Below are 14,099 nucleotides of genomic sequence, written 5' to 3' on the forward strand. Positions count from 1 at the left end.
ACACAATTCACATTTCACTGGACAGTGATGAAGTGCAACGATACGTGCTAATGTTTCCTTGTCTTGGATTGGGGGAGGACAATGGGAGCACCTATAGGCGATACTGAGAACAGCTACGTTAACACAGAGCAGGAGTGGAACCTAGACCCGTGTTGCTCTCTGTGAGCCATTGTGGCAGCATTTGTTATCGGGTTTTATCTTTTAAGATTGCTGATTAGCTTGAAAGCAGACGTGTGGAGAAAGGTCAGTAATGTGACATCCTGAGGTATCCTCCATTGATACCAAGATTGAGATTCTATACTCAGTTCATCTTCAGTCACAATTCATTTGGTTACAAAATAGCATCAAAATATTTCACTCTTAAAAGTTAATGTAGTTCCATGTATCCATGTGGGATTACAATTAGGCTCACTATTTTTATTCACAAAATATAGCAGTTAATGGATATGATGTAATTGGCATTACAGAGATATGGCTCCAGGGTGACCAAGGCTGGGAACTCAACATCCAGGGGTATTCAACATTTAGGAAAGATAGACAGAAAGGAAAAGGAGGCGGGGTGGCATTGCTGGTTAAAGAGGAAATTAATGCAATAGTAAGGAGGGACATTAGCTTGGATGATGTGGAATCGGTATGGGTGGAGCTACGGAATACCAAAGGGCAGAAAACGCTAGTGGGAGTTGTGTATAGACCACCAAACAGTAGTAGTGAGGTTGGGGGCAGCGTCAAACAAGAAATAAGGGATGTGTGAAATAAAGGTACAGCAGTCATCATGGGCGACTTTAAATTACATATTGATTGGGCTAACCAAACTGGTAGCAAAGCGGTGGAGGAGGATTTCCTGGAGTGTATATGGGATGGTTTTCTTGACCAATATGTCGAGGAACCAACCAGAGAGCTGGCCATCCGAGACTGGGTGATGTGTAATGAGAAAGGACTAATTAGCAATCTTGTTGTGCGAGGCCTCTTGGGTAAGAGTGACCATAATATGGTAGAATTCTTTATTAAGATGGAGAGTGACACAGTTAATTCAGAAACTAGGGTCCTGAACTTAAGGAAAGCTAACTTCGACGGTATAGGCGTGAATTGGCTAAAATAGACTGACAAAGGACACTTAAAGGGTTGATGGTGGATAGGCAATGGCAAACATTTATAGATCACATGGATGAATTTCAACAAGTGTAAATCCCGGTCTGGAGTAAAAACAAAACAGGGAAGGTGGCTCAACCGTGGCTAACAAGGGAAATTAAGGATAGTGTTAGATCCAAGGAAAAGGCATGTAAATTGGCCAGAAAAAGCAGCAAACCTGAGGACTGGGAGAAATTTAGAATTCAGCAGAGGAGGACAAAGGATTTAATTAGGAGGGGGAAAATAGAGTACGAGAGGAAGCATGCCGAGAACATAAAAAACGACTGCAAAAGCTTCTATAGCTATGTGAAGAGAAAAAGATGAGTGAAAACAAACGTAGGTCCCTTGCAGTTGGACTCAGGTGAAATTATAATGGGGAACAAAGAAATGGCAGACCAATTGAACAAATACTTTGGTTCTGTCTTCATGAAGGAAGACACAAATAACCTTCCGGAGGTACTAGGGGACCGAGGGTCTAGTAAGAAGGAGGAACTGAAGGATATCCTTATTAGGCAGGAAACTGTGTTGGAAAATTGATGGGATTGAAGGCCGATAAATCCCCAGGGCATGACTGCCTGCATCCCAGAATACTTAGGGAAGTGGCCCTAGAAATAGTGGATGCATTGGTGATCATTTTCCAACAGTCTATCGACTCTGCAGAAGTTCCTATGGACTGGAGGGTAGCTAATGTAACACCACTTTTTAAAAAAGGAGGGAGAGAGAAAACAGGTAATTATAGACCAGTTAGCCTGACATCAGTAGTGGGGAAAATGTTGGAATCAATTATTAAAGATGAAATAGCATCGCATTTGCAGAGCAGTGACAGGATTGGTCCAAGTCAGCATGGATTTATGAAAGGGAAATCATGCTTGACAAATCTTCTGGAATTTTTTGAGGATGCAACTGGTAGAGTGGACAAGGGAGAACCATTGAATGTGGTGTATTTGGACTTTCAAAAGGCCTTTGACAAGGTCCCACATGAGAGATTGGTGTGCAAAATCAAAGCACATGGTATTGGGGTAATGTATTGACGTGGATAGAGAATTGGTTGGCAGACAGGAAGCAGAGAGTCGGGATAAACAGGTCCTTTTCGGAATGGGAGGCAGTGACTAGTGGAGTGCCACAGGGCTCAGTGCTGGGACCCCAGCTCTTTACAATGTATATTAATGATTTGGATGAAGGAATTGAGTGTAATATCTCCAAGTTTGCGCATGACACTAAACTGGGTGGCGGTGTGAGCTGTGAGGAGGACGCTAAGAGGCTGCAGGGTGATTTGGACAGGTTAGGTGAGTGGGCAAATGCATGGCAGATGCAGTATAATGTAGATAAATGTGAGGTTATCCACTTTGGTGGAAAAAACACGAAGGCAGAATATTATCTGAATGCTGGCAGATTAGGAAAAGAGGAGGTGCAACGAGACCTGGGTGTCATGGTTCATCAGTCATTGAAAGTTGGCATGCAGGTACAGCAGGCGGTGAAGAAGGCAAATGGCATGTTGGCCTTCATAGCGAGGGGATTTGAGTATAGGGGCAGGGAGGTCTTACTGCAATTGTACAGGGCCTTGGTGAGGCCTCACCTGGAATATTGTGTTCAGTTTTGGTCGCCTAATCTGAGGAAAGACGTTTTTGCTATAGAGGGAGTGCAGCGAAGGTTCACCAGACTGATTCCAGGGATGGCTGGACTGACATATGAGGAGAGACTGGATCAACTGGGCCTTTATACACTGGAGTTTAGAAGGATGAGGGGGGTCTCATAGAAACGTATAAGATTCTGACGGGATTGGACAGGTTAAATGCGGGAAGAATGTTCCCGATTTTGTGGAAGTCCAGAACCAGGGGACACAGTCTAAGGATAAGGGTTGGCCATTTAGGACTGAGATGAGGAGAAACTTCTTCACTCAGAGAGTTGTTAACCTGTGGAATTCTCTACCACAGAGAGTTGTTGATGCCAGTTCATTGGATATATTCAAGAGGGAGTTAGATATGGCCCTTACGGCTAAAGGGATCAAGGGGTATGGAGAGAAAGCAGGAAAGGGGTACTGAGGTGAATGATCAGCCATGATCTTATTGAATGGTGGTGCAGGCTCGAAGAACCGAATGGCCTACTCCTGCACCTATTTTCTATGTTTCTATGTTTCTATCCCTGAAATTCCCTGATTGACGTTGCTCCCCAGCCCCTACTAAATATTTACTGATCATTTTCCCCACTCCTTTTAAGCACTGATTGATTCAGATCCCCGTCCCACTCTACTGATTGATCAAATGACCTCTTTTGTGACTGCGACAAAGGCAAACGATCATTCCTCGTCCTTCTTAATTAGTCTGCGGTCTTTGACACGGTTGAGCACTCTATCCTCCTCCAACCGTTGTCCAACTGGCTGGGACTGCATTCACCTGGTTCCATTCTTATCTATCGTAGCCAGAGAATCACCTGCAACGGCTTCTCTTCCCTCCCCCATAATCATTACCTCTGGTGTCCCCTAAGGATCTATCCTTAGCACCCCCCAATTTCTCATCTACCTGCTGCCCCTTGGCGACACCATCCGAAAACACGCAGTCATTTTCCACATGTTCATGACACCCAGCTCTACCTCACTACCACTTCTCAGTCCCTAAATTGTCAGTTTGCTTGTCCGACATCTAGTTCTGGATGAGCAGAAATTTTCTCCAATTGGGAATATTGGGAATACCGAAGCCATTGTTTTCGGTCCCCACCACAAACTCCGTTCCCTAGCCACTGATTCCATCCCTCTCCCCAACTTCAGTCTGAGGCTGAACCCCTCTGTGCCTTTCAGTTCTGTGCGGAGGGGATTCCTGTACGGGCTGCTCTTGCACACTCCCCACTTTGCCATCTTCTTCTGCCATCCGGACACGCCATGGCGCACCATCTTGCCATCCGGAGGAGGAAGGGGTTCCCAGTGGCGTGCTCGCTACACGGGAGTCCTCCCTTTATTTATTGGCCTGGAGGGTGTTGCATGGGGCAGTCCCGTGCAATCGGATTTTAAGTCGGTTCACGAACTCCCAGGCCGCCTGCAATTTCTGCGGTCTGGAGGAGTCCGTGTTCCATGTGTATGTTCAATGTGTGAGATTGCAGCCCCTCTTTCAATATTTGAAGGGGCTGCTCCTCAAATTCTGGTTGCACGTCAGTCCCACGCTCCTGATCTTTGGGCACCCTCTGCGGAGGGGAGCGAGCAGATCGAAGGCCTCCTCGTAGGACTGCTCCTGGGCACGGCCAAGGGGTCCATCAGCCGGTCCAGGCAGCGGGCGGTCGAGGGGGTCGTTCAGCACGACTGCCTGCCTCTCTTCTGCGGTTACATCCGAGCCAGGGTGTCCCTGGAGATGGAGCACGCGGTGTCCACCGGTACGCTCGCGGCCTTCCACGAGAGGTGGGCGCCGGAGGGACTGGAGTGCATCATCACCCCCGGCAATCAAATTCTAATTTGATTAAAGGTTTTCGTTAAAGTTTTAAATTGTTAATTTGTGGGTTCTGGTGCCCTTGCAAAAAGGGGGCATTTGATTTAAGTTTCAGCTAAAATAGTTGTACCAGACTGTTCGCAAACTTGGCGTCACATTTGACCCTGAAATGAGCTTTGACCACATATTCACAGCATAAGTAAAAGTGCCTATTTCCACCTCCGTAACATTGCCTGTCTCCACCCTTGCCACAGCTCATCCGCTGCTGAAGCACTCATCCTTGCTTTTATTACCGCTAGACTTGACTATTCCAACGTACTCCTGGCTGGTCTCGCATATTCTACCCTACGTAAACTAGAAGTGATCCAAAACCTGGCTGCCCATGTCCTAACTCGCACCAATCACCCATCACCCCCTGTGCTCGCTGACCTACGTTGGCTTCCAGTTAATCAACGCCACGATTTCAAAATTCTTAGCCTTGTTTTCAAATCCCTCCATGGCCTCGCCCCTCCCCATCTCTGTAATCTCCTCCAGCCCCACAACCCCCCGAGATGTCTGCGCTCCTCTAATTCTGCCCTCTTGAGCATCTCTGATTATAATCGCTCCACCATTGGTGGCCGTGCCTACAGCTGCCTAGGCCCCAGCACTGGAACTCCCTCCCTAAACCTCTCCGCCTCTCTACCTCTTTCCTCCTTCAGGATGCTCCTTAAAACCTACCTCTTTGACCTAGTGTTTGGTCACCTGCGCTAATTTCTATTTATGTGGCTCGGTGTCAAATTTTCTATCTCCTAATACTCCTGTAAAGCGCCTTGAGATGTTTCACTATGTTAAAGGCGCTATATAAAGTTGTTGTTGTCTGATCCCCCAGCTCCACGCTGCACCATAAGAATGTAAGAACATAAGAATTAGGAACAGGAGAAGGCCATCTAGCCCCTCGAGCCTGCTCCGCCATTCAACAAGATCATGGCTGATCTGGCCGTGGACTCAGCTCCACTTACCCACCTGCTCCCCGTAACCCTTAATTCCCTTATTGATTAAAAATCTATCTATCTGTGACTTGAATACATTCAATGAGCTAGCCTCAACTGCTTCCTTGGGCAGAGAATTCCACAGATTCACAACCCTCTGGGAGAAGAAATTCCTTCTCAACTCGGTTTTAAATTGGCTCTCCCGTATTTTGAGGCTGTGCCCCCTAGTTCTAGTCTCCCCGACCAGTGGAAACAACCTCTGCCTCTATCTTGTCTATCCCTTTCATTATTTTAAATATTTCTATAAGATCACCCCTCATCCTTCTGGACTCCAACGAATAAAGACCCAGTCTACTCAATCTATCATCATAAGGTAAGCCCCTCATCTCCGGAATCAGCCTAGTGAATCGTCTCTGTACCCCCTCCAAAGCCAGTATATCCTTCCTTAAGTAAGGTGACCAAAACTGCACGCAGTACTCCAGGTGCGGCCTCACCAATACCCTATACAGTTGCAGCCGGACCTCCCTGCTTTTGTACTCCATCTCTCTCGCAATGAAGGCCAACATTCCATTCGCCTTCCTGATTACCTGCTGCACCTGCAAACTAACTTTTTGGGATTCATGCACAAGGGCATCTGGTCCGGGACCTCATCCATTGTTCCCAGGAGGCTGGTCTGTCGGTCGCCTTCCTATCCCTCGACCAAGAGAAGGCGTTCGACAGGGTGGATCACGACTATCTGCTCGGATCTCTGCGCGCTTTCGGGTTCGGGACGCATTTCGTCGCCCGGATCCGACTTTTGTATGCCGCCGCGGAGTGTCTGATTAAGGTTAATGGGTCCTTGACGGCGCCCCTTCGGTTTAGGAGAGGGGTGCGCCAGGGATGCCCCATGTCCGGCCAGTTATACGCCGTTTGCGTGGAGCCTTTCCTGCGCCTCTTGCGGACGAGGTTGACGGGACTGGCTCTGCAAGGGCCGGGTGTGGAGGTCGTCCTCTCGGCTTACGCCGATGACGTGCTCCTCGCGGTAGAGGATCCCGCTGACCTGCGGAGGATGCGTGAGTGCCAGGAGATTTACTCGGCCGCGTCCTCCGCCAGGATCAACTGGGAGAAATGTTCCGGACTCCTGGTGGGTCAGTGGCGGGTGGACTCCCTGCCGGAGGAGCTCAGGCCTTTTGCCTGGAGCACGACCCATCTCCTCTATCTGGGAGTCTACCTTAGCCCTGACGAGGGAGCCTGGCCAGCGAACTGGCAGGAGCTGGAGGCCAAGGTCGCCGCTCGCCTAGGGCGCTGGACAGGACTGCTCCGAGTGCTGTCCTACAGGGGTCGAGCGCTAGTCATAAACCAGCTGGTGGCCGCAATGTTGTGGTACCGGCTGGTCACTTTGACCCCTCCCCCTGCGTTTGTCGCCAAGATACAGAAGAAGCTGGTGGACTTCTTCTGGAACAACAGGAAGCACTGGGTCTCTGCCGCGGTCTTGAGTCTCCCGCTTGAGGAGGGCGGTCAGTCGTTGGTGTGCGTCAGCGCCCAGCTCGCGACTTTCCGTCTTCAGACCCTGCAGAGATACCTTTACGTCGAGCCACCTCCTAGGTGGTGTGCTCTGGCGAGGTATTTCTTCCGCCAGCAGCGCGACCTCAATTATGACACGCAGCTCCTGTTTGTGAACTTGGGGGGTGCCAGGACCGCCCTCCGGGAGCTGCCTGTCTTTTACAGGGAACTCATCAGGGTCTGGAACAAAGTCTCCACCAAGCGCAGCTCTCCGCCGGCTGGAGTGGCGGCCGTCCTGCAGGAGCCGCTGCTCGGGAATCCGTACCTCCACGGCCGAGGTTTCATGTGGCGGTCGGAAGAGAGGGCTGTGGCTGGTGAGATGACCAGGGTCAGGGACCTGCTCGATGGCGGAGGAGCGGGCTGGATGGCGCCAGACATGCTGGCGCGGCGCCTAAACTCTGCCAACGTCCGCCACGCGGCCGATGCCATCGAGTCGCTAAAAACAGCTCTGGGCCCTGACTCCGTTAGGTGCATCGAGGAGGCTCAAGCACGTGGGGAGATCCCGTCCGAACTGACCCCCGTCCGGACGGAATTCCTCATCGGCGCCAAACCCCGGAACCTCCCTCGGGGGCCGGCGCCTCACAACTTGAGCCGCCTCGGGGAAATCCCCTCCGTGCCTTTCAGTTCCGCGCGGAGGGGTTTCCTGTACGGGCTGCTCCTGCACACCCTCAACTTTGCCATCCTCGCCGGCCGTCCGGACACGCCATGGCGTACCATCTTGCCGTCCGGAGGAGGCGGGGGTCCCCGATGGAGGGCACTCTACGCAGGGGTCCTCCCACTATTCATCGGGGACTTGGCCTGGAGGGTGGTGCACGGAGCAGTGCCGTGCAACAAATTTTTAAGCCGGTTCACGGACTCCCAGGCCGCCTGCAATTTCTGCGGTCTGGAGGAGTCCGTGTTCCATGTTTTTATTGAGTGCACGAGGTTGCAGCCCCTGTTCCATTATTTGAAGGGGCTGCTCCTGAAATTCTGGCTGCACTTCAGTCCCACTCTCCTGATCTTTGGGCACCCTGTGCGGAGGGGAGCGGGTAGGTCCGAAGGCCTCCTCGTAGGACTGCTCCTGGGCATGGCCAAGGGTGCCATCAGCCGGTCCAGGCAGCGGGCGGTCGAGGGGGTCGTTCAACCTGACTGCCTGCCTCTCTTCCGCTCTTACATCCGGTCCAGGGTGTCCTTGGAGATGGAGCACGCGGTGTCCACCGGTACGCTCGCGGCCTTCCGCGAGAGGTGGGCACCGGAGGGACTGGAGTGCATCATCACGCCCGGCCACCAAATTTTAATTTGATTTTACGTTTTTAAGTTTAATTTGTTTTAATTGCCGGTGCTTTTAGTGTTCCCCTTCCCTTTTATAGGGGGCACTGGGGAAAAATTGTGATTTTAGTGCCCAAAAAAAAAAAACAAAAAAAGAAAAACACAAAAAAAAACAAAAAAAAGGGGGGGAAAAAAAAGGGCCTTGTAAATGTCTGGAGTGTCACCCAGGTCGGGTGGCACCGTTTAATGTTTTATGTTTTGCAGGTGAACTCCAAAAAGAGTTTCATGCACAAGGATCCCCAGGTCCCTCTGCACCGCAGCATGTTGTAATTTCTCCCCATTCAAATAATATTCCCTTTTACTGTTTTTTTTCTCCAAGGTGGATGACCTCACACTTTCCGACATTGTATTCCATCTGCCAAACCTTAGCCCATTCGCTTCACCTATCTAAATCTCTTTGCAGCTTCTCTCTGTGTCCTCTACACAACCCACTTTCCTACTAATTGATCTTCTCTGATCCCAGCCCCACTCTGCATTGATTGACCTTGTCTGATCTCCAGCCCCGCTCTGCACTGATCCACCCAACTGCTCAGCCCCATTTTGCATTGATTCCCCACCCACCCAACAGAGCGTCTGTGACAAACGTAAAAGGGAAGGCGTCATACCAGTTACATTGATGGGTACGAGATCCGCCTGAACCGCCTGTGTCCGGTGCCACCTCTTTTTCTCTGGTGTTGATGGTGGTACTTCCTGAATCCACTTGGCTGGTTTATCCGGTGTAGTTGGGGTGTTCAGAAATAGTTCTTGCGGTCGTATACCAAGGTAGGTCGTCTCATCCTCACTGTTAGATCTTGTGCTTGGCTAACCCACCGAAATATACAAACCAGAGAAAAAAATGATCTTCAATAAATGTTTAAAAAAATTAGCACTGGTTTCAAACAATTTCCAGTGTTTGATGAAGAGGTTTCAAAACACGTTGCCAGGGTGGACCGTGCAGCCTTGTAATGAGTTGAGGTAAGTACTTTTATACAGACCCAAACTAGATGGTGTGGGGTAAGTAAAAAACTGCTGTGCCCCTGTCTAAATCAGGTACAATCACTCATGGTCTGAAACGCAAAAGGACTCGAGCACATGTTTGGATTCGGGCTCAAGCAGTGAATGGGTCCCAGTATATTTGGGCACACAGTCTTCCATTAAAAGACAGTAATCAAAAACACTAGTATTGCTGTCCAGTGTTGAATGATCAAAATTACCAGGATAAACCCGATTTTCGGACTCAATACGGGGTGGGTGGTCACCCCTAACTCTGATGTCATCCATGTTACCTCTGCATTGAATGAGAAGGAAAATTGGGTCCAGACAGTCACTGTTAGCAGACATACTGTGGGGGTATCACCATCGCAATCCAGTCCTCACCCAATATACACCCAAAAATAGCGGGGGCGAAATTGCCCCGCGCCCCAATTGGGGATGGTAACCATCTGGAGCCAGGGAGGTTCAATCCCGCCCCCGCCGCTGAATTCGCGACTCATGAAGCCGGTGTTGACATTCGCTGGCATCAGCCTCGCGGCTTGCAGGGCAATTTCCCCCGCGGGACATTAAGGGGTCGTCGTGCACAGCAATGACGTCATTGTCGGATGCGTGGCGGCCCGGAGCAGTAAACGTGGCAACGCCTCTGCAAACTTCCGCCACTTCCCCGGGAGGCGGGAGTGCCCCCAATCCCCGGGCGAAAAGTCCCCTCTGTCCCATTAGCGCCCCCCGCAGGTGCAAACAGGGCTATAGGAAGGGGCAATTTCAGCCCCAGTATCCACAACAGTCATTTAATAGCAATCAGGTATTAGGAATATCGACTGATTTTTTTTTATACTCCCCAAAGATGCTTACGGCAATTGTAGTTATTCAACTGCAACCCCACCTGTGCTCAGTTACATCCGCACAGACTTCATATTGACCTCTCAAATAAGTTGGGGACTGGCACAAACCAGTACTTTAGCCTCTGCAAGCAAGTTAACTGCACGATCTCTAGACCAGTGATAAAACCTCTTGCTTGCCCAGAGGAGAGCAGAATAAGAGGAACATTAGAGGGTTAAAAGGAAACATGGTCAGCAATCTCGGTGTCATTAACGATCTAAAGATTTCAATTTCTGTCACTATTTATAATATTGAATTTAAACACAAATTTATGGATTTGCCATGAATAGCAAAACTGCAAAATTATTTCCCCAATATAATCTGATATACACTGAGAGTAGCACCCATCATATACACTGAGAGCTGCACCCATCATATACACTGAGAAATGGACTCATCATATACACTGAGAAATGGACTCATCATATACACTGAGAGCCGCACCCATCATATACACTGAGACAAGCACCCATCATATACACTGAGAACAGCACCAATCATATACACTGACAAAAGCACTCATCATATGCACTGACAAAAGCACCCATCATGTACACTGTGACTAGCACCCATCATATACACTGTGCGTTAGTGAGAAACGATATTGGCTCAGAAGATCAAGATGTTGAATCAGTTTGGGTGGAGATAAGGAATAATGAGAAAAAGTCACTGGTGGGCATAGTCAAAAGGCTCCCTAACAGTAGCTATGCTGTTGGACGGAGTACAAATCAAGAAATAATGGAGGCTTGTAAAAAAGGAACGGCAGTAATCATGGGTGATTTTAACCTTCATATTGATTGGATAAAGCAAATTGACCAGGATAGCCTTGAGGAAGAGTTCATAGAATATATCCAGGATAGTTTCCTTGAACAGTATGTCGCGGAACCAACCAGGGAGCAGGCTATCTTCGACTTGGCACTGAGACAGGATTAATAAACGATCTCCTAATAAAGGATCGTCTAGGAATGAGTGACGAATACATGGTTGAATTTAAAATTCAGTTGGAGGATGAGAAAGTTGGTTCTCCAGTGTCCTAAACTTAAACAAAGGACCCTACAAAGGTATGAAGGCAGAGTGGCTAAATTGGACTGGGAAATTAGATTAAAGTGTGGGATGGTTGGTGAGCAGTGGCAGATATTTAAGGAGATATTTCATAACCCTCAACAAAATATATTCCAAAGAGAAGGAAAGACTGTAAGAGAAGGGATAACCATCCGTGGCTAACTAAGAAAATAAATCTATATTAACGATTTGGAAGAAGGGACTGAGTGTAACATAGCAAGTTTGCTGACGATACAAAGATGGGAGGAAAAGCAATGTGTGAGGAGGACACAAAAAATCTGCAAAAGGACATAGACAGGCTAAGTGAGTGGGCAAAAATTTGGCAGATGGAGTATAATGTCGGAAAGTGTGAGGTCATGCACTTTGGCAGAAAAAAATCAAAGAGCAAGTTATTATTTAAATGGAGAAAGATTGCAAGTACAGCGGGACCTGGGGGTACTTGTGCATAAAACACAAAAGGATATTATGCAGGTACAGCAAGTGATCAGGAAGGCCAATGGTATCTTGGCCTTTATTGCAAAGGGGATGGAGTATAAAAGCAGGGAAGTCTTGCCACAGCTATATAAGGTATTGGTGAGGCCACACCTGGAATACTGCGTGCAGTTTTGGTTTCCATATTTACGCAAGGATATACTTGCTTTGGGGCAGTTCAGAGAAGGTTCACTCGGTTGATTCCGGGGATGAAGGTTTGACTTATGAGGAAAAGTTGCGTAGGTTGGACCTCTACTCATTGGAATTCAGAAGAATGAGAGGTGATCTTATCAAAACGTATAAGGTTATGATGGGGCTTGACAAGGTGGATGCAGAGAGGATGTTTCCACTGATGGGAGAGACTCGAACTAGAGGACATGATCTTAAAATAAGGGGCCGCCCATTCAAAACAGAGATGAGAAGAAATTTCTTCTCTCAGAGGGTTGTAAATCTGTGGAATCCGCTGCCTCAGAGAGCTGTGGAAGCTGGGACATTGAATAAATTTACGACAGAAATAGACAGTTTCTTAACCGATAAGGGGATAAGGGGTTATGGGGAGCAGGCGGGGAAGTGGAGCTGAGTCCATGATCAGACATACATAGTGGCCAAGACTAGTGGGAGACCAGAGGATTGGGAAACTATTAAAGCCAGCAAAGAACGACTAAAGAATTAATAAAGAGAGGGAAGATAGATCATGAAAGCAAACGAACACAAAATATAAAAATAGATAGTAAGAGTTTCTACAGGTACATAAAAAGGAAAAGAGTTGCTAAAGTAAATGTTGGTCCCTTGGAGGATGAGTCTGGGGAATTAATAAAGGTGAACAGGTAAATGGCAGAGACTTTGAACAAATATTTTGTATCGGTCTTCACAGTAGAAGACACAAAAACATCCCAATAATGGATACTCAAGGGGCTATAGGGAGGGAGGATCACTATCACTAAAGAAGTAGGACATTTGGAAAAGCATAATTCAATCAAGCAGAGTCAGCATGGTTTTATGAAAGGGAAATCATGTTTGACAAATTTGCTGGAGTTCTTTGAGGATGTAACAAACAGGGTGGCTAAGGGGGAACCAGTGGATGTGGTGTATTTGGATTTCCAGAAGGCATTCGATAAGGTGCCACATAAAAGGTTACTACACAAGATAAAAGTTCACGGGGGTAATATATTAGCATGGATAGAGGATTGGCTAACTAACAGAAAACAGAGAGTCGGGATAAATGGGTCATTTTCCGGTTGGCAAACAACTAGTGGGGTGCTGCAGGGATCGGTGCTGGGGCCTCAACTATTTACAATCTATATTAATGACTTGAATGAAGGGACCGAGTGTAATGTAGCCAAGTTTGCTGATGATACAAAGATGGGTGGGAAAGCAAATTGTGCGGAGGACACAAAAAATCTGCAAAGGGATATAGAAAGGCTAAGTCAATGGGCAAAAATTTGTCAGATGGAGTATAGGGCCCAAGTTTCCACAAGAAAAAAAACGAGCGCCCCTCCAAGCTGGGCGCCCGTTTTTTGCGCCTAAAACGGCGCCTAAAAAAATCCTCGGTATTCTCCACCGACTTACAGGTCCTGTGGCACTTGGCGCAGCCGGCACGAGCTGTGGGGGGGGCGCGGAGCCAGGTCCCTGCGCTGAAAACAGTGCCGGGACCTCTGCACATGCGCGCTACAGTCTTTTCTTGGCTTATAAATGTTTATTCAGGTTGGATTTATTTGTATAATATTTGTAGAAGTATAAATAAGGATTTATTGTCGAATTTAATGAGTTCCCTTCCCCCCCACCTCGTTCTGGACGCCTAATTTGTAACCTGCGCCTGATTTTTTAATGTGTAGAACAGGTTTTTTCAGTTCTACAAAAATCTTCACTGACGCCATTCTACTTTAGTTTGGAGTACATTTTCACTGTGGAAATTTTCAAATCAGGCGTCAGTGGCCGGACACACCCCCTTTTGAAGAAAAAATTCTGTTCTAAACTAGAACTGTTCTACCTGACTAGAACTGCAGAAAAAAAAATGTGGAGAATTGCGATTTCTAAAATAGTCCGTTCTCCACCAGTTGCTCCTAAAAATCAGGCGCGAATCATGTGGAAACTTGGGCCCATAATGTGGGAAAATGTGAGGTTATCCACTTTGGAAGAAAAAATGGAAAAGCAAATTCTAATTTAAATGGAGAAAAATTGCAAAGTGTTGCAGTACAGAGGGGCCTGGGGGGTCCTTGTGCATGGAACACAAAAAGTTAGTATGCAGGTACAGCAAGTAATCAGGAAGACTAATGGAATCTTGGCCTTTATTGCAAGGGGGATGGAGTATAAAAGCAGAGAAGTCCTGCTACAACTGTACAGGGTATTGGTGAGG

General features: G+C 47.9%; 1 protein-coding gene across 6 annotated transcripts in view; it reads right to left on the minus strand.

Annotated features, from left to right (window-relative positions):
• The window catches only part of nhsl2 (NHS-like 2), a 424,653-nt gene that overhangs the window by 26,339 nt on the left and 384,215 nt on the right, over positions 1-14,099 (minus strand). For all 6 annotated transcript variants that reach the window (XM_070882569.1, XM_070882568.1, XM_070882574.1 and 3 more), the window contains one exon: positions 8,965-9,160. In XM_070882569.1, coding sequence (XP_070738670.1) covers positions 8,965-9,160 — 196 coding nt within the window. The remainder of the gene's footprint in view (positions 1-8,964; positions 9,161-14,099) is intronic.

This window comes from Pristiophorus japonicus, chromosome 6 (genome assembly GCF_044704955.1).
Source record: "Pristiophorus japonicus isolate sPriJap1 chromosome 6, sPriJap1.hap1, whole genome shotgun sequence".
Taxonomy (NCBI): domain Eukaryota; kingdom Metazoa; phylum Chordata; class Chondrichthyes; family Pristiophoridae; genus Pristiophorus; species Pristiophorus japonicus.